The sequence below is a fragment of the Bubalus bubalis genome, chromosome 3 (genome assembly GCF_019923935.1).
Source record: "Bubalus bubalis isolate 160015118507 breed Murrah chromosome 3, NDDB_SH_1, whole genome shotgun sequence".
NCBI lineage: Eukaryota > Metazoa > Chordata > Mammalia > Artiodactyla > Bovidae > Bubalus > Bubalus bubalis.
In genome coordinates this window covers 16,230,194-16,251,979 of record NC_059159.1, presented here as the reverse complement: position 1 = coordinate 16,251,979, position 21,786 = coordinate 16,230,194, and the positions used below count along the sequence as shown (strand labels likewise).

The window sequence follows — 21,786 nt, the reverse complement described above, 5'->3', positions numbered from 1 at the left end:
CTTGATTCATGGGCCTAACATTCCAGGTTCCTATGCAATGTTGCTGTGTACAGCATGGAACCTTGGTTCTATCACCAGTAACATCCACAACTGGGTGTTGTTTTTGCTTTGGCTCCATCCCTTCATTCTTTCTGGACTTATTTCTCCACTGATCTCCAGTACCATTTTGGGCACCTACCGACCTGGGGAGTTCATCTTTCAGTGTCCTATCTTTTTGCCTTTTCATACTGTTCATGGGGGTCTCAAGGCAAGAATACTGAAGTGGTTTGCCATTCCCTTCTCCAGTGGACCACATTCTGTCAGACCTCTCCACCATGACCCGTCCATCTTGGGTGGCCCCATGCGGCATGGCTTAGTTTCACTGAGGTAGACAAGGCTGTGGTCCATGTGATCAGATTGGCTAGTTGTCTGTGATTGTAGTTTCAGTCTGTCTACCCTCTGATCCCCTCTCTCACTGCCTACCATCTTACTTGGGTTTCACTTACCTTGGACGTGGGGTCTCTTTTCACGGCTGCTCCAGTAAAGCGCAGCTGCCACTCCTTATTGTGGATCACAATAAACTGTGGAAAATTCTGAAAGAGAAGGGAATACCACACCACCTGACCTGCCTCTTGAGAAACCTGTATGCAGGTCAGGAAGCAACAGTTAGAACAGGACATGGAACAACAGACTGGTTCCAAATAGGAAATGGAGTACATCAAGGCTGTATATTGTCACCCTGCTTATTTAACTTCTATGCAGAGTATATCATGAGAAATGCTGGACTGGAAGAAATACAAGCTGGAATCAAGATTGCCGGGAGAAATATCAATAACCTCAGATATGCAGATGACACCACCCTTATGGCAGAAAGTGAAGAACTAAAGAGTCTCTTCATGAAAGTGAAAGAGGAGAGTTAAAAACTTGGCTTAAAGCTCAACATTCAGAAAACGAAGATCATGGCATCCGGTCCCACCACTTCATGGGAACTAGATGGGGAAACAGTGTCGGACTTTATTTTTTGGGCTCCAAAATCACTGCAGATGGTGATTGCAGCCATGAAATTAAAAGACACTTACTCCTTGGAAGGAAAGTTATAAGCAACCTAGACAGCATATTAAAAAGCAGAGACATTACTTTGCCAACAAAGGTCTGTCTAGTCAAGGCTATGGTTTTTCCAGTGGTCATGTATGGATGTGAGAGTTGGACTATAAAGAAAGCTGAGCGCCGAAGAATTGATGCTTTTGAACTGTGGTGTTGGAGAAGACTCTTGAGAGTCCCTTGGACTGCAAGGAGATCCAACCAGTCCATCCTAAAGGAGATCAGTCCTGGGTGTTCATTGGAAGGACTGATGCTGAAGCTGAAACTCCAATACTTTGGCCACCTGATGTGAAGAACTGACTCATTTGAAAAGACCCTGATGCTGGGAAAGTTTGAGGGCAGGAGGAGAAGGGGACGACAGAGAATGAGATGGTTGTATGGCATCACTGACTCAAAGGACATGGGTTTGGATGGACTCCGGGAGTTGGTATGGACAGGGAGGCCTGGCATGCTGCGGTTCATGGGGTCGCAAAGAGTCAGACACGACTGAGTGACTGAACTGACTGACTGACTGGTCCCTATTCCATCACTAACTTGCTGACAATTTAACCCTACTGAATCTAAGTTTCTTCACCTGTAAAACAAGGGGTTGAATTAAATTATTTTCTATGGTAACTTCTTGCCCTGAAATAATTTAGAGAACGCATATAAAGGTCTTACTTCGGTGTCTAGAATACTCAGTAAATGTTGGTCATGATGAAAGTGGTAGTGGTGAAGATGACAGGGAAGATGGAGAAAATGTTGAAGAAGAAAAGGAAATTCTGTGATCTGTGAATCAATATTGCTTGTTATATAAATATAAGTCCTATGCTATGCTATGCTATGCTATGCTAAGTCACTTCAGTGGTGTCCGACTCTGTGTGACCCCATAGACGGTAGCTTACCAGGCTCCCCCGTCCCTGGGATTCTCCAGGCAAGAACACTGGAGTGGGTTGCCATTTCCTTCTCCAATGCATGGAAGTGAAAAGTGAAAGTGAAGTCGCCTAGTCGTGTCCAACTCTTAGCAACCCCATGGACTGCAGCCTACCAGGCTCCTCCGTCCATGGGATTTTCCAGGCAAGAGTACTGGAGTGGGGTGCCATTGCCTTCTCCGATATAAGTCCTAAAAGAATAAATATTTGTTACAAATTATGACCTTCATATAAATACATAAGGTAAAAATACAACTTAAAACAGTTTACATGAAATAGCACTGAGCTCACTGGCTTCCTTCTCCACTTCTCCTGTTCTTATTCCTGGCAACTTTAATATTCTCTGTATAGATCAGAGGCCATAGACCTCTTCCACAGTCTGATGAATTGGACCCCTTCTGAAAAATAATATTTTTAAATGCATAAAATTAAATACATAAAATTACCGAGAAGCTAATTATATTAAAATGCAATTTATCAAAACATTAGTGGAAAAAAGTATTAGTACTTATTAACACATTAAACAATTTCTGGTGTGATCACTCACCTAGAGCCAGACATCCTAGAATGTGCAGTCAAGTGGGCTTTAGGAAGCATCACTACAAGCAAAGCTAGTAGAGGTGATAGAATTCTAGTTGAGCTATTTCAAATCCCAAAAGATGGTACTGTGAAAGTGCTGCGCTCAATATGCCAGCAAATTTGGAAAACTCAGCAGTGGCCACAGGACCGAAAAAGATCAGTTTTCATTTCAATCCCAAATAAAGGCAATGCCCAAGAATGCTCAAACTACCCCACAATTGCACTCATCTCACACACTACAAAGTAATGCTCAAAGTTCTCCAAGCCAGGCTTCAACAGTACGTGAACCATGAACTTCCAGATGTTCAAGCTGGTTTTAGAAAAGGCAGAGGAACCAGAGACCAAATTGCCAACATCCGCTGGATGGTGGAAAAAAAAGAGAGTTCCAGAAAAACATCTATTTCTGCTTTATTGACTATGCCAAAGGCTTTGATTGTGTGGATCACAATAAACTGTGGAAAATTCTGTAAGAGATGGGAATACCACACCACCTGATCTGCCTCTTGAGAAACCTGTATGCAGGTCAGGAAGCAACAGTCAGAACTGGACATGGAACAAGAGACTGGTTCCAAATAGGAAAAGGAGTACATCAAGGCTGTATATTGTCACCCTGCTCATTTAACCTCTATGCAGAGTACATCATGAGAAACGCTGGGCTGGAAGAAGCACAAGCTGGAATCAAGATTGCCAGGAAAAATATCAATAACCTCAGATATGCAGATAACACCACCCTTATGGCAGAAAGTGAAGAAGAACTAAAGAGCCTCTTGATGAAAGTGAAAGAGGAGAGTGAAAAAGTTGACTTAAAACTCAACATCCAGAAAAATAAGATCATGACATCTGGTCCCATCACTTCATGGCAAATAGATGGGGAAACAGTGGAAACAGTGTCAGACTTTATTTTGGGGGGCTCCAAAATCACTGCAGATGGTGACTGCAGCCATGAAATTAAAAGATGCTTGCTCCTGGGAAGAAAAGCTATGACCAACCTAGACAGCATATTAAAAAGCAGAGACATTCTAATTTATACACCATTTTTGTGTTTCCTGTCTAGAGAATATCCTTTAGTATTTGTTGGAGAGCTGGTTTGGTGGTGCAGAATTCTCTCAGCTTTTGCTTGTCTGATAAGCTTTTGATTTCTCCTTCATACTTGAATGAGATCCTTGCTGGGTACAATAGTCTGGGCTGTAGGTTATTTTCTTTCATCATTTTAAGTATGTCTTGCCATTCCCTCCTGGCTTGAAGAGTTTCTATTGAAAGATCAGCTGTTATCCTTATGGGTATTCCCTTGTGTGTTATTTGTTGTTTTTCCCTTGCTGCTTTTAATATTTGTTCTTTGTGTTTGATCTTTGTTAATTTGATTAATATGTGTCTTGCAGTGTTTCGCCTTGGGTTTATCCTGTTTGGGACTCTCTGGGTTTCTTGGACTTGGAAGATTATTTCCTTCCCCATTTTAGGGAAGTTTTCAACTATTATCTCCTCAAGTATTTAAAATTCGAACCCAAAACAATAAAGTAAATGGCAACGGGATCATACTTATCAGTAATTACCTTAAACGTAAATGGGTTGAATGCCCCAACCAAAAGACAAAGACTGGCTGAATGGATACAAAAACAAGACCCCTACATATGTTGTCTACAAGAGACCCACCTCAAAACAGGGGACACATACAGACTGAAAGTGAAGGGCTGGAAAAAGATTTTCCATACAAATAGGGACCAAAAGAAAGCAGGAGTAGCAATACTCATATCAGATAAAATAGACTTTAAAACAAAGACTGTGAAAAGAGACAAAGATGGTCACTACATAATGATCAAAGGATCAATCCAAGAAGAAGATATAACAATTATATATGCACCCAACACGGGAGCACCGCAGTATGTAAGACAAATGCTAACAAGTATGAAAGAAGAAATTAACAATAACACAATAATAGTGGGAGACTTTAATACCCCACTCACACCTATGGATAGATCAACTAAAGAGAAAATTAACAAGGAAACACAAACTTTAAACGATACAATAGACCAGTTAGACCTAATTGATATCTATAGGACATTTCATCCCAAAACAATGAATTTCACCTTCTTCTCAAGCGCACATGGAACCTTCTCCAGGATAGATCACATCCTGGGCCATAAAGCTAGCCTTGGTAAATTCAAAAAAATAGAAATCATTCCAAGCATCTTTTCTGACCACAATGCAGTAAGATTAGATCTCAATTACAGGAGAAAAACTATTAAAAACTCCAACATATGGAGGCTGAACAACACGCTGCTGAATAACCAACAAATCACAGAAGAAATCAAAAAAGAAATCAAAATTTGCATAGAAATGAATGAAAATGAAAACACAACAACCCAAAACCTGTGGGACACGGTAAAAGCAGTCCTAAGGGGAAAGTTCATAGCAATACAGGCACACCTCAAGAAACAAGAAAAAAGTCAAATAACCTAACTCTACACCTAAAGCAACTAGAAAAGGAAGAAATGAAGAACCCCAGGGTTAGTAGAAGGAAAGAAATCTTAAAATTTAGAGCAGAAATAAATGCAAAAGAAACAAAAGAGACCATAGCAAAAATCAACAAAACCAAAAGCTGGTTCTTTGAAAGGATAAATAAAATTGACAAACCATTAGCCAGACTCATCAAGAAACAAAGGGAGAAAAATCAAATCAATAAAATTAGAAATGAAAATGGAGAGATCACAACAGACAACACAGAAATACAAAGGATCATAAGAGAGTACTATCAACAATTATATGCCAATAAAATGGACAATGAGGAAGAAATGGACAAATTCTTAGAAAAGTACAACTTTCCAAAACTCGACCAGGAAGAAATAGAAAATCTTAACAGACCCATCACAAGCACGGAAATTGAAACTGTAATCAAAAATCTTCCAGCAAACAAAAGCCCAGGTCCAGACGGCTTCACAGCTGAATTCTACCAAAAATTTAGAGAAGAACTAACACCTATCCTGCTCAAACTCTTCCAGAAAATTGCAGAGGATGGTAAACTTCCAAACTCATTCTATGAGGCCACCTTCACCCTAATACCAAAACCTGACAAAGATCCCACAAAAAAAGAAAACTACAGGCCAATATCACTGATGAACATAGATGCAAAAATCCTTAACGAAATTCTAGCAATCAGAATCCAACAACACATTAAAAAGATCATACACCATGACCAAGTGGGCTTTATCCCAGGGATGCAAGGATTCTTCAATATCCACAAATCAATCAATGTAATACACCATATTAACAAATTGAAAAATAAAAACCATATGATTATCTCAATAGATGCAGAGAAAGCCTTTGACAAAATTCAACATCCATTTATGATCAAAACTCTCCAGAAAGCAGGAATAGAAGGAACATACCTCAACATAATAAAAGCTATATATGACAAACCCACAGCAAACATTATCCTCAATGGTGAAAAATTGAAAGTGTTTCCTCTAAAGTCAGGAACAAGACAAGGGTGCCCACTTTCACCATTACTATTCAACATAGTTTTGGAAGTTTTGGCCACAGCAATCAGAGCAGAAAAAGAAATCAAAGGAATCCAAATTGGAAAAGAAGAAGTAAAGCTCTCAGTGTTTGCAGATGACATGATCCTCTACATAGAAAACCCTAAAGACTCCACCAGAAAATTACTAGAACTAATCAATGACTATAGTAAAGTTGCAGGATATAAAATCAACACACAGAAATCCCTTGCATTCCTATACACTAATAATGAGAAAACAGAAAGAGAAATTAAGGAAACAATTCCATTCACCATTGCAACAGAAAGAATAAAATACTTAGGAATATATCTACCTAAAGAAACTAAAGACCTATATATAGAAAACTATAAAACACTGGTGAAAGAAATCAAAGAGGACACTAACAGATGGAGAAATATACCATGTTCATGGATTGGAAGAATCAATATAGTGAAAATGAGCATACTACCCAAAGCAATCTATAGATTCAATGCAATCCCTATCAAGCTACCAACAGCATTCTTCACAGAGCTAGGACAAATAATTTCACAATTTGTATGGAAATACAAAAAACCTCGAATAGCCAAAGCGATCTTGAGAAAGAAGAATGGAACTGGAGGAATCAACCTACCTGACTTCAGGCTCTACTACAAAGCCACAGTTATCAAGACAGTATGGTACTGGCACAAATACAGAAATATAGATCAATGGAACAAAATAGAAAGCCCAGAGATAAATCCACGCACATATGGACACCTTATCTTTGACAAAGGAGGCAAGAATATACAATGGATTAAAGACAATCTCTTTAACAAGTGGTGCTGGGAAAACTGGTCAACCACTTGTAAAAGAATGAAACTAGAACACTTTCTAACACCATACACAAAAATAAACTCAAAATGGATTAAAGATCTAAACGTAAGACCAGAAACTATAAAACTCCTAGAGGAGAACATAGGCAAAACACTCTCTGACATACATCACAGCAGGATCCTCTATGACCCACCTCCCAGAATATTGGAAATAAAAGCAAAAATAAACAAATGGGACCTAATTAACCTTAAAAGCTTCTGCACATCAAAGGAAACTATTAGCAAGGTGAAAAGACAGCCTTCAGAATGGGAGAAGATAATAGCAAATGAAGCAACTGACAAACAACTAATCTCGAGAATATACAAGCAACTCCTACAGCTCAACTCCAGAAAAATAAATGACCCAATCAAAAAATGGGCCAAAGAACTAAATAGACATTTCTCCAAAGAAGACATACAGATGGCTCACAAACACATGAAAAGATGCTCAACATCACTCATTATCAGAGAAATGCAAATCAAAACCACTATGAGGTACCATTTCACACCAGTCAGAATGGCTGCGATTCAAAAGTCTACAAGTAATAAATGCTGGAGAGGGTGTGGAGAAAAGGGAACCCTCTTCCACTGTTGGTGGGAATGCAAACTAGTACAGCCACTATGGAGAACAGTGTGGAGATTCCTTAAAAAACTGGAAATAGACCTGCCTTATGATCCAGCAATCCCACTGCTGGGCATACACACTGAGGAAACCAGAAGGGAAAGAGACACGTGTACCCCAATGTTCATCGCAGCACTGTTCATAATAGCCAGGACATGGAAGCAACCTAGATGTCCATCAGCAGATGAATGGATAAGAAAGCTGTGGTACATATACACAATGGAGTATTATTCAGCCATTAAAAAGAATACATTTGAATCAGTTCTAATGAGGTGGATGAAACTGGAGCCTATTATACAGAGTGAAGTAAGCCAGAAAGAAAAACACCAATACAGTATACTAACACATATATATGGAATTTAGAAAGATGGTAACAATAACCCTGTATACTAGACAGCAAAAGAGACACTGATGTATAGAACAGTCTTATGGACTCTGTTGGAGAGGGAGAGGGTGGGAAGATTTGGGAGAATGGCATTGAAACATGTAAAATATCATGTATGAAATGAGTTGCCAGTCCAGGTTCGATGCACGATACTGGATGCTTGGGGCTGGTGCACTGGGACGACCCAGAAGGATGGAATGGGGAGGGAGGAGGGAGGAGGGTACAGGATGGGGAACACATGTATACCTGTGGAGGATTCATTTTGATATTTGGCAAAACTAATACAATTATGTAAAGTTTAAAAATAAAATAAAATTAAAAAAAAAAAAAGGCAGAGACATTACTTTGCCACCAAAGGTCTGTCTAGTCAAAGCTATAGTTTTTCCAGTAGCCATGTGTGGATGTGAGAATTGGACTATAAAGAAAGCTGAGCACCAAAGAATTGATGCTTTTGAGTGGTGTTGGAAAAGACTCTTGAGAGTCCCTTGGACAGCAAGGAGATCCAACCAGTCCATCCCAAAGGAAATCAGTCCTGGATATTCATTGGAAGGACTGAGGATGAAGCTGAAAATCCAATACTTTGGCCCCCTGATGCAAAGAACTGACTCATTGGAAAAGACCCTGATGCTGGGAAAGATTGAAGGTGGGATAAGGGGATGACAGAGGATGGGATGGTTGGATGGCATCACTGACTCAATGGACATGAGTTTGAGTAAACTCCAGAGATGGTGAAGGACAGGGAGACCTGGAATGCTGCAGTCCATGGGGTTGCAAAGGGTTGGACACAACTGAGCTACTGAACTGAACTGAACTGAACTGAACAAACTCTAGTACCAGGTTTAATAATTATTGTCATTTTAAAGTAGTGAAGAGTATAAGTAACTTTTCAATATGTTTGCATCGACTGTCATGTGATATGATAATGGTAGTGATTTTTTATTATCAATAGTAACAAAGTCACAGGTTCTTCTACTACTACTATGGTTTGTGGACTACATGAATAATTAAAGAAAATGCTAAATTTAAGTTAGTGATTAATGAATATAAAGATGTTTTACAGGGAGTCCTTCAGCTTGAATGGAAAAAAATCTATATATACAGGATCCACGGACCCCAGATTAAGACTCTTGTTATGGGATTTCCCTTCAGTTCAGTGGGTTAGATTCTATGCTTTCATTGCAGGGGACACAGATTAGACCTCTGTCAGGGAGCTAAGATCCCACATGCCACAAGGTGCAGCCAAAAAGAACCAAAAAACCAAAATTAAAAAAAAGAACTCCTAATATAGATCACCCATCTAACATCCTGACCTGCTATTCCTTGACCTCTTTAACTTCAATCATCTTTTCCTTTGATGACCTGAATCTTGTCCTTGCCTAATACTTCATCACCCTGAAAATATTTATTTTATGTATCCACTGTCTACCCATTATCCTTCATTTACTATGCAAGCTGTTCTACCATAACACAATGTAGGAATGCCGGAGAAATCTCCCATTCTGTGAAAGTACACTGAAGTAACTGAGCTTATTGGGGAAACAGGGAAAGCCCATTCAAAATCTATGCCAGTTTGTAAGCAGAGCACTAACAAAAGCAACAGTTGATACTGTGTGAAGAAGTTTGAAAAGCCCAGGTAAATAGCTCAGAGCAGCTGGAAGCCATTCAAAAATACACACATACACACAACCCAAAAAGAGTTGGAAAGCTGACATGCAGCTCTGAAATAATGTAGATGGAAGTAGAATTCTGAGTCAATGAACCTGATTCCCCCTCATAGATTATAGGCACTTATTTTTTAATTTTATTAAAATAGAGCTGAGAGGGCCCCTACTATAGCCAGTCCAGGTTATTGGTTTTTTTTTTTTTTTTTTCCTGCTGAGGTTTATAATTCTGATTCTCTTACTTAGGAAAAATTATGTATGAACTAATACAACTTCCACATTATTGTGACATTATTTCATTTACCAGTTGAATGTAAAGAATTGGTGCTATTGAACATGGGGTGTAGCCGAACAGAATGTAGAAATCCAACTCCAGCTAGTCCCCATCCTTATGGAGGCCTTCAGTGCCTTAATTCAACCAGTCTTCCATTATTCAACTCCTCCCCATGTGTCCTTGTTTGCTTCCTTAAATTAGATTCACTACTTCAACATTATATAACCTTAAAAACTCTCAAAACTCCTAACAAACTTGCTTGGCAAAAACCCAGCCATCGCCTTACTCTATGCTTGCTCCTGAAAAGCTTTAACGTTTCTAAAGAAAATCACAAAACTGCACGAATAGAACTCACTTGAACACATTGGCCATGAATATCAAGTCAGTCCTTAATGAAGCCAGAGTCCCTACTACCTTTTCCAACTAAATTCACTTTTCTCACTCTCAGAGATAATTCCACCCCTTCTCTCTTCAGATTTCCAACACCTCATCTCAGACTTCATAGAGGAAAAAGATTCAGTTAGATAAGAATAACCTCCTTTTCCTCCTTGATATCTATGAACCCACCTATATCTATGCCCACATACCCTGCTCTCATCTTGTTATAAAGAAATCTCTGCTCCCACTGTGAGCCAACCCTTCTATTTGTGCCTTGAATCTCATTTCCACTTACCTTTTCAAAGACGTAACTGCTGTGATTTTGCTCTTTCTCTCCTGCATCATCAGTTTCTCCCTTTCTACTAGGTCTCTGCATTCCATTGACAGGGAGCTGTGTCTCTTATTCCCCTTGTCCCTGGCCAGCTACTACTAGATTAGTTCCTCTTCACAGCAGAACCTCTCAAAAAGCTGTCATTACTCATTATCTTTACTTCCTAACCTGCCATTCACTCTCCATCGCTCGCTTCCCTGCCAGGGAGCTGAACCAACTCTCAATCATCAGTGACCTATCTCTTAACAAGCTTCATGATCAATTTTCTGTTCTTATTTACTTGATATCTCAGCTTTTGACATAGTGATTATCCCCTCTTTATTGAAACATTTTTTATTTCAGACTTTCAAAGCTCCATATCTATCTGATTTTTTTCTTTTTTCACTGACAACTTCTTCTCAGTTTCCTTTTCTGATTCTTCCTCCCTTCAAGATCTCTGAATAATGAAGTGCCCCAGGGCTAGACCCTTAGCTGTCTTTTTTGAAAATCTACATCCTCTTTTTTATGAGATTGCATCCAGTTTCATTGGGTGACATATTGTCTTTGAGCTGATAAAAGCAAATTTATATCTCCAGGGCAACCTCCCTAGGTCAGGAACAGTATATCAAACTAGTTATTTATTTGATATCTCCACTTGGATGTCCAAAAGGCACCCCAGATTTAATGGACTTATTTAATTCCCCTAAAAAGTCTCAAGCCCTCTCCTCCGCCTCCCCGCTTCCCCCCCCCCCTTTTCAGTAATGTCATTTCATCTATTCTGTTGCCGTTTTTGGAGGGAAGGGGGAGGAAAGACTAGATTTCATTCTTTTTTCCCCTCTTATTCCACATTCAAATCTAGGCTGTACTTGAAAAATAGGTCCCAAATGCACCCATTATGACCATCTTTACTGCTGCAACCATAGCCCTGGCCACCATCATCTCTTCCTGGGCCACTAATACAGACTACCGTCTAGTCCTCATTCTTCCAATTTCCCAATCCGGCATACACCAGCCAAAGTGATCCTTTGAAAGCTGAAATCATAAATTACTCCCCTTCTTCTAGGCCTCCAGACATTCATTGCAACCAGAATAAAATCCAAGCTTTATCATCATGGCCTACAAGGCCCTGCATAATTTGGCACCTTTCACACTCGCTTTTTTCTCTATCTCTCAATCATGTCAAATTCATTCCCATTTTAGGCCTATTCCACATACCGTTTTTCTGCTTGGAATGTTCTTCTCTCAGTTCTTCACATGACTCTCCTCATCATTCAGGCCTCAACCCAAATAGATACACATCAGAGAGGGCTTTCCTCAGCCCCTTGTCTAAAGCAATCCCACCCACTATTACTCTTTACTTATATTGCCCTGTTTCATCTTTTTTTAAACTTTTTTTCTTTTTAGGGTTTTGGTTTTTTTTTTTTTTTTTTTTTGCTTTTTATTTTGCACTGTTTCATCTTTGATAGCATCTTAACAATACCTCAAAAAAACAGTACCTTTCTGCTCACTTGTTTACCTGCTCATCGTCTGTTTCCCTCCACCAGGTTGTGTACTCCGTAACAGCAAGAACTCTGCCAGTGTGTTTACTTTTGTATCCCCGAAGCCTAGCAAAGTGCCTTGCACACAGAAGGTACTCCTAAGTGCTTGCTGTTTAGTCACCAAGTCATGCCTGACTCTTTTGTGACCCCATGGACTGAACTGTAGCCCATGAGGTTCCTCTGTCCATAGGATTTCCCAGGCAAGAACACTGGAATGGGTTGCCATTTCCTTCTCCAGATCTTCCCAGTGCAGGGATCAAACCTGCATCTCTTGTATGGGCAGTTAGAGTCTTTTCCACTGAGCCACCAGGGAAGCAAAGTGTTTGTTGATAAATACTCAGGGTTAGGTTTATTTGGCCTGTCTCCCTACACTTACTTGTAACCAAACACTTCGTTTTAAATTTTTATTTATTTATTTTATTTATTGTTGGCTACGCTGGGTCTGCTTCTGCGTGCAGGCTTTCTCTAGTTGCATAAAGTGGGAGCTGCTCTTCCTTGCAGTGCTTGGGCTTCTCATTGCAGTGGCTTTTCTTGTTGTGGAGCACAGGCTCTAGGCTCATAATCTCGGTAGTTGTGTCACATGGGCTTAGTTGTTCCACGGCATGTAGAACCTCCCCAGACCTGCCACCAGGGAAATCCTACCAATCACTTATTAATTTAGCTTTATTCTAGTAGCCTCTAAAAGCAAATAGGAAAATAAAAGAATGATTTATTACAGACCGCAAGCTTTGTTTCTAAGATAATACTGTTATCTCTAAGGATAAGTTCATAGAATTCTAAGGAAAATTAGAAAAAAAGATGACTGAATTCATACTTTCAGAACTTTATGCATCCTAAGTGTGAATCTCAGTAACATTAGCTTCTCTGATTATGAAGTTTATTTCCCTTTCCTTACAGGTAATAGTACAGTTGGTCTGAATGATTTGATGGATGCTATCAGTTACATCAAGGGTGAGTTGCAAACTATGATGAAAATATATTATAAATAGCATCTTAATATTTTGCAATTGGTGAAGAAAAATATATTCCCTTATAAATGTTTAAATTCTTTCATATGTGTTCCATTTTTGTGGATGCTGCTGAAATTCAGTAAATTACATTTAATATGGGCTTATATGTCAATATCCATTAAATTCTCTGAAATTTCCCCCGAAGAATTCTTCAACATAGTTATAGATTTCAGGAGCCACGGAACTATTCCTTTTCCCCATTGGCCCCAATCCTAGAAATGTATCCTCTGGAAATAATTTAATTGAATAAAAGAAAAAAAAATCTCTTCCTAAAGACCTTCAGAGAAATTTGAAACAGCCTAAATATCTAACAGTTATGGGAATTACCACATCAACCATGGTAAGTCAGGCTTATGGGATATCATGTGTTGAAATTTTAACTGTAAAAATTATGTAGCAACTTGGAAACAAGTTTATGAAGTAATTAAATTACACTAGGTGGGAAAAGCAGAATATAAAGTTATATGTATGTTAGATTTCCACATTATGAAAATATAGCTTTATTGTTAAAGACCAGAAATGGAATATGAAAAACTAAAAATGGTTTTGTGGTAGGGTGGTGTAATTATATTTTTCCCACTTTATAATAATCTTAAATGTTATTACATTATTTTTACAATGAATGAGAAAAAAATTACTTCTATGTTGAGATGAATGAAATTCTTGAAATGCCAAGTGCTCAGAGAGGCAAACTATAGGCAAACATTTCCTTTTCCCCTTATCAAGGTCATACTAAGTTAACTTTTTTTTTTAATTGGAGGATAATTGCTTTACAGTGTTGTGTTGGCTTCTGCCATATAACATGAATCAGCCATAAGTATACATAAATCCCCTTCTCTTAAACTTCCCTCCCACCACCCCTATCTACTCCACCCTCCTCCCCTGTAAATCACAGAGCACTGGGTTGAGCACCCTGTGTTACACAAAGACTTCTCAAACTTTTTTTTAATAAATTAAAAACTGGTCTATAGAAAAAACTTAATTTCCCCGTAGGGTGGGAGGAAGAGAAAAAAACCTATATATAGCTTAATTTGCTACATTCAATTTTGCAATAACCCATCAGCAAATTCTTTTTTGTAACCACTTTCTGATTGATTTTCTGAACCAGAACTTAAAATGGGATTTTTTTCTGATTTTCCTGATTATTCTGGATACATATAGGTAATGTTATATGTAAGCACAAATGGTGTTTTTCATCTTTTGTAGATAGTGATATAATATTTCTGCAACTTATTTCTCACCTTTTCTAAGGAGAGGTGATTGATATCCTGGACTTAGACCACTTTCTAGCGAGCGAGGGAATTGAGCTCAATGAAAAAGAAATGAAGAAATTGATGCCTCATTTGATATTCAATGGTGAGTTGTTTGTTTGTTTTTTTAATTCTGTTGTCTTCCTAGAAGTTATCGTGTATGTAAGATCCTTAGAAATGATCCTTATCTTTTGTATCACTTAGAACAATGCTTTTCAAACTTGAATATGCGTATGAATCACCTGGGCATCTTTTGAAAATGCAGATTGTGATTCAGGTCTGAAGTATAGCCTAAGACAGCCTGCATTTCTAACAGGCTCCCAGATAGTGGCAATATGGCTGATCCAAGGTCCACACTTGGCCTGCAAAGGATCTAAAAGATGGAGAAACGATACATTAAGATTGTGCCTGGCCTTTCATTTCTTAAGTCACAAGTACAACCAATTTATTATGTACCTGAGGGCATGATTCCATCCCCAAAACAAGAAGGAAAAATATTGGAGTAATTGAAATTAGCAAATAAAAATGAGTATTAGGGAAAGCAGGGTACTTAGGGATTGGTTGGTTTGCTTATTGATTTTTATTATTACTTATTGAGTCTAGTTGCATGATTTATCTGCTGGCTTTGCATTTTATAATTACTTTAGCTTAGTCTTTTTACTTCTATTACTCTCTTTGTTGTTCTGATACAAATTAAGAAAGAAAAAGATGATCTAGGGAGTAGCATTTTAGCGGGGGTGGGGGGGGCAGCTCTAACTAGAATGGTGTTTCTAGAAAGCTTATGCACAGCTCTGGCTTTGAATGCAAAGATTGTATATTGATTTATTCAAATAACAAACATTATTTGATCACTGAATATGTCCAGGAACTAAAATGGTAAAGAAGGGAGTACATGTGCTAAGCCCAACTGACAATAGGAAATAAAATACAACCATTATGTTCTCAAACCATGGTTTTAATAAATTTGAACCGATTCATTGCAAACATCTCCAGTTTCTATTTTTTCCGGTTTATCATTTCTTCTTATTCAGGAAGATACACCATCTCCCTCTCTTCTCTTCAGTTGAAGAGGTTCTTCTTACCCCTTCCAAATCCATTCCTCTTGACCTGATTTTCTCCCACTTCTTCAAAAAATATTTTTTATGGAGAGATAGTTGGTATATTGTATTAGTTTCAGGTGTACAATGTAATGATGCAATATTTGTAGAAAAGTTATTTATTTCATAATTCAACACTTTTGGTTTCATCTACTTCTCTCTACTTATAAAGTAGCATATACTCCTCCATTCCTCTTAAAAACTAACCTTGACTTGGTTCTGGTTCTTCTGCCTTATAATTATGACCATTCATTCATCCCTCATTTCTTTCAGCCACTTCCTAAGTGGTCTTGAGGTGCTGTTTCTGCTTCCAGACTTTACATTCTGTCTTTGAATCCCTGCAAATGGCTTCCCCCCTCATGTAGTCCCCAACTACTGAAATAGCTCTCAGAATTGGAAATAATCAATGACTTCCTTTCCCAGCTCCACTTATTCTAACTTCCTAATGTAGAAACAATCCAGGGCTTATTTTTCAGTCTTCTCAGTTTTAATTCCTTCCCTCCCTCGACCATACTTGACCATTACTTGAGCTATCAACTCTCTAGGCTAGCAGTTCTCAAATCATAACCCAGGAACACTTCTGTCTTTCAGGGGGTCCATGAGATCACAACTATTTTTAGAATAACAATAAAACACTATTTGCCTTTATTAAAGAGTCAGACACAATCGAGCAACTAACAGTTCACTTTCTTTTCACTTTTCCCAGTAAATTTTTTAGGAAACTTATTTCTATTTTTCATTTTCAATTGATATATATATTTTCACTAAAAAGTATGTTGCCATATTCAGAATTTTTTAAGAATATAAAGAGGTTCTGAGACCAAAATGTCTGAGAAGCTTTGCTGTCTGGGCTCTTTGCTGTCACTACGGTTGTAGTGTTTCCAGCTGACTGCTGCATCTTTCTTCCTTTGCATCTTACCAAGACCTTAGACTTCTTTTGCAGGAGAAAAGTGAACTTTTTCTTAAATATCAGATGTGCACAGTTGAGTTAATCGAATTCATCAGTATAGCACAGTATCACCATTGTTCCATGAAAGGACCTTTGTGTTTTATTACAGTAAGTTCCCTATGCATGAACAAGTTCCATTCTGAGAGCGTGTTTGTAAGTCCAATTTGTTTGTAAGTCCTACAAAGTTAGCCTAGGCTAACAATTGGCTATATGGTATTGTACTGTAATAGGTTTATAATACTTTTCACATAAATAATATATAGAAAACAAGCAAACACAAAAAATAAATGTTTTTAATCTGATATACACTACCTGGAAAAGTACAATACAGTACCAGCTACATCACAATTGCTTTTATGCTTGCTTCCAGACACGCTGGATTTGAAATAAAGATGTACTCTTTACACACTCTGTGTGTACTCTGTACACACTCTGTACTCTATGCAGTAAAGTACACAAAAACACAGCCGCTTGTCGAGGATGTATGCATGTGACAATATACCCCAGACCTGTGAACTAACTTACATAATTGGACATTTGAACGCATATTCAAATCTTTGAAAGTTTGCAAATTGAAGGTTTGTATGTAAAGGACTTACTATATTTTTCCTGTTACCTCCTATTTCCACTTCTATTTCTTTTCCCCCATCATAAGTCCATTCTCTATTATATCTAATACTTATCCTACCAACCCACTTTCCTCAGGTTTATTTAGATACATGCATATCCCTTTGAAAATTCAATGTGTGTAGTATTTAATTTATTTAAGTGGTATTGTGTTATAAAACTATTTCTTTTTATCACTCAACATTTTTAATATCTATTGAGATATGGTTCACATAATATACACCTCATTCACTAAAAGTGTACAATGCAGTGGTTTTTAATATTCACAAATATGTGCAGCTATCACCACAATCATTCTCGTACATCTTCATCACCTCAAACAGAAGCACCGTACCCTTTCGTTTTCACTCCCTATCCTTCCATCCCTAAGCAATCATTAATCTACATGCTATGTCTATAGATTTGCTTTTCTGGACATTTCATATAAATGAAATCATATAATATATGGTCTTTTGTGACTGGCTTCTTTTGCTTAGCACATTTTCAAAATTCATGCATGTTGCCGCATTTATCAGTACTTTATTCCTTTTAATGGCCAAATAATATTCTACTGTATGGATATGTCTCATTTCATTTATCCACTCATCAGTTGATAGACATTTGGATTATTTCCACCTTTTGGCTATTACGAACACTGTTGCTGTAAACATTTGTGTGCAACTTTTGGTGTGATGTACTTCATTTTTCTTGGGTACATACCTAGGAGTGAAACTGCTGGGTCATAAGGTAACTGTACATTTAACCATTTGAGGAACAGACTGTTTTCCAGAGTGGCTGCATCATTTTGCATTCCCACCAGAAATGTAAAAAGGTTCTGATTCCTCCACTCCCAAATCAATACTAGTTACTATCTGACTTTTTTTTCTAGCCATCCTAGTGGATGTGAATCAGCCCTATGTTTTTGAGGGACTTCCCTGTTGGTCCAGTGGTAAAGAATCCACCTTGCAATGCATGGGACATGGGTTCAATCCCTGGTTGGGGAACTAGGATCCCACATGTGGCCGAGCAGCTAAGCCTGTGCGCCACAACTACTGAGCCTGTGAGCCACAACTAGAGAGTCTGGGCTGAAATGCAAAATCCCTCATGACGCAATGAATAACCAATGCAGACAAATACTTAATAAAATTTTTTAATAATTTTTTGAGACTTACCCATGTTTCTATAAACCAGTCTAATTCTGGCTATTCAAAATATCCCTTCAATACAATTACTGAAATTTACCTACTCACTTCCTCAATAATGAACACCAAATTTGGCAACACTTAATTTTTTTTGTTTTTCAATACTTCTACTAACTATATGGTTTTACCTTTCACATTTAGATCTTTAATTCAGCTATATACCTCTGCATATGGTAAGACAAGGATCCAGCTTGGGGTCTTTCCCCACATAGCAAGCAATTTTTCCAACACTGAACCAATTTGTGATACTATCATGTATAGAGGAAACCCAGAAATTCTCCTATATCTAGGGACTTTTGGGTAGGTTAGGGGAAGGACACATATTTCTCCTACTAACCGATAGTTCTGACTTGCCACTTTGAATTTTCTGCCTTGCATTCCTTCTACTATGCTCTTGTCTTTTTTTAATTCTGTTATTCCACTGGATGCTAATTCCATCATTTCTCAACTCAAGGCTGGGTTGGAAGCTTATTTTACTGAAACTGCTTAAAATTAAATAATAGGTCCTTATTCTCATAGATTCTGCTACGATTCCTGCTTTAGGGGAATTTTCACTTTTGTTTCTGTTCCTCAAGTTCCAGCCTCCCATTTTGTTGCTGAGGAGGGAAGACTGAAAATATATTCAGAGTTTGGGGAAAGGAAGAGAGAAAGAGATATATGCTGTTAGTCTTGAAACAAGAGTGTGTAATATTTTATAGACACCAAAAATTACTTCCTTGCCAGAATTCTTGAAGGTGCCACTCAGGGTTTCTTTTTGCCCCTTCTCACGCAGGATGACGTCATGAAAGAAACATTCAGTCCCACTTGTCTCACAGCTGCTCTTCTTCCAGCTTATTTTTAGTCTTTTCTCGTGCAAGTGCTATTCTGTCCTAGATACAATATTTAAATCTCTAGATTTCTCATGCATTTGCATTAACTTCTCAGGTATCAACCACTGTTTCCTGTTTTTCTGGTCCTGTTCCCCTCCACATTTCCATCAGTGTCCTCCACTACTCAGACTGATTCCCCCTTAGCACTCTTTCTTAGGTCGAACTTATACTATCTCCCAACAAATTGTTAAGTCGTTAAAGGAAGGGATCCTATGTGCTAGGCTCTATGCCAGGTACTAAAGACACAAAGATGAATGAGTCAAAGCCTTTGTCCTCAAAGAGCTTATGGTCCAACAGAACAGACAGACACATAAAATGATTTTGATATAATGTAATAAATGTACGCAGAAGGTGCTAATGGAACATTTAGTCAGGACTGGGGTTTCCTGGAGAAGACCCTAAGGTTGAACAAGTGTGAGAAGATCATTCAAGTCAGAGAAGCGTACGCTGTATCCTTGGGAGTAACAAACACACTATCATCTCAAATGGGTTGATTCTTAAGAAATACCTGTCAGAACAAAAAACAGAGCAAGTCCTTCTCTCCCTATTCCAACTCTGAGCATTTGCCAACATAGTCTCTTCATAAAATGTCATCGATCTGAGTCTGAAAAACATACTGCCAGACTCAAGCCCTGGTTCTTTCTGTAATATCCCTTTTCCCGTGTATCACCTTTGAAGTTTAATACCTTGAAACACAGGAAAGAAGAACTGCATTAAGGAAGTCGAGATAGTTCTCTCATTGATCTATACTTTTTTCCATCATACTCACTTGAGAGATAATCCAATTCCAAGGCAAAACAGTATCTCTAGTTCTTCTAACTCATGGAAGAAGTTCCAATCTGCCATGTTGTTTTAATAATTTCATAACTTTAATCTGCTTTAATAACTTTTACATGGCTTCTATATCTGATTCAAAATGTTTTATAGAACATGGGAAGGTTAAAGTGCATTCAATAATGGATGGCCTGAAGAAGATTAAACGTGAGTTGAAATTTTTTGTTAGTAATTGAAAACCTGATGCTGTGCATTTATTTTCATGTGTTTTCTTGGTTATAAAACTAGTACATAATATGTATACCTGTGGCTGATTCATGCTGAGGTTTGACAGAAACAAACAAAATTCTGTAAAGCAATTATTCTTCAATTAAAAATAAATTTAAAAAACTAATACATAGAATAGAAAATTTCTATATTCACAAAATAAAAGAATGAAAAATATTTGAATAATCCTTAATTCTATCACCAGTGATAATCTATAATCTCACCACCCCAAATTTTTTACCTTCTACATACACAGCTTTTGTGCATTTAGCTTTAAAGTCTCACTTTCAATGTACTTTCCCATTTTCTTTTTAATATTAAAATCTTACCTATTGATGGGTATGTCTGCTGGCCTAAAATTTCTTCTTGGATGCCTCTGAAATTTAATACATAATCTCAGTACTTTCAATTTGCAGGTCTTTTATCACATTTATGTCTAAAATAATTTTCCCAGTGCCACAATACTATGTTCTGTAGTTACATAGAAAAAAATAAATGGAAAGTTTGAAAATTATACTGTGAAATTGATCAGTAGAGGTAAGTAAAACTTGTCTTCTGCCCTCTTTTCCTCAACACATACAGAACCTCAATCTGTACTTGATTATTAAGCAATTTTAATTTGCTCTCTGCACCAGCATTTTTCAATGAGTATGATTTTTAAAAATTGAATTGTCTCTGAAAAAATGATTGTGTTTCAAAAAGAAGGATTGAAAAGTAACTTAAGGTACTTTATGTAAGTATCTATAAAATGAATCTTAGAGAAAATAAGTTTAAATTCTGGGTACCCACATTTGAACTTTCCAAGTGAGGGCTGTTGTATTTTACTATTTGTAAAAGAAAAAAAAAAAAAACATGTCTTTGAATAAGTCCACTTTATCTCATCTATTGCTGCTTCTGTAGCTGGTGCCAGAAAACTTTCAGAAATGTCTACTTGGTAGCCTTTAATCGTGCATTGAAAGTCATGCTGCTGAATTTAGGGATACTGGAAGCAATCCTCCATGGCCATGTATAATATCAGAATTTATTAATAAGCATTTACTGAGTACCCAAGCAACTGTAAAAATGAAAGTTCAAAAATTAAAAAGAGACAAGCAAAGTTCCTGCTTTCAGCAAGGGTCAGTTTTTGAGTACACAGTATATGCTCAATAAGTGCTTATTGACTAATAGAGGTTCTAGTCTCCTGCTTTCAAATAATTAAACACTCACTAACCCAAGCAGTTGTATCACAGTTATTCTTGAGCTAACCCTCCCAATCCAGGCCACTCAGAAGAAACAGCTCTGTGAGTCGTAAGTGAGCCACCTAAATCAGAATCAGTTGTTTAAAAAAGCATTTACAAAGCTGAGACAGCACAATTTACGGTGGTGTCTGCTTACCTTTCCATCGCTCTTCTCCTTCCTCTTTCACTTCTTTTTTTCTTTTTAAATTATAAATTTGTAATATCACATTTACAGGAGACTTGGAAAATACTTCCCTGGTGGCTCAGATGGTAAAGTATCTGTCTGCAATGCAGGAGACCCAGGTTCAATCCCCGGGTTGGGAAGGTCCCCTGGAGAAGGAAATGGCAGCCCACTACAGTATTCTTGCCTGGAAAATCCCATGGACGGTGGAGCCTGGAAGGCTACCATCTGTGGGGTCAAAAAGAGTCGGACATGACTGAGCGACTTCACTTTCACTTTGGAAA

The 21,786-nt window shown here is 37.8% G+C and overlaps 1 protein-coding gene across 19 annotated transcripts in view; it reads left to right on the top strand.

The window, feature by feature from the left end:
* Positions 1-21,786, top strand: part of EFCAB3 (EF-hand calcium binding domain 3) — a 177,653-nt gene that overhangs the window by 116,388 nt on the left and 39,479 nt on the right. For 16 of the 19 annotated variants that reach the window (XM_044938820.2, XM_044938816.2, XM_044938817.2 and 13 more), the window contains 3 exons: positions 12,978-13,031; positions 14,342-14,446; positions 19,991-20,044. In XM_044938820.2, the coding sequence (XP_044794755.2) occupies positions 12,978-13,031; positions 14,342-14,446; positions 19,991-20,044 (213 nt within the window). Of the gene's footprint in view, positions 1-12,977; positions 13,032-14,296; positions 14,447-16,791; positions 16,965-19,990; positions 20,045-20,152; positions 20,642-21,786 lie in introns of those variants that run through there. The other 3 variants (XM_044938830.2, XM_044938832.2, XM_006044901.4) reach the window with 3 other exon arrangements.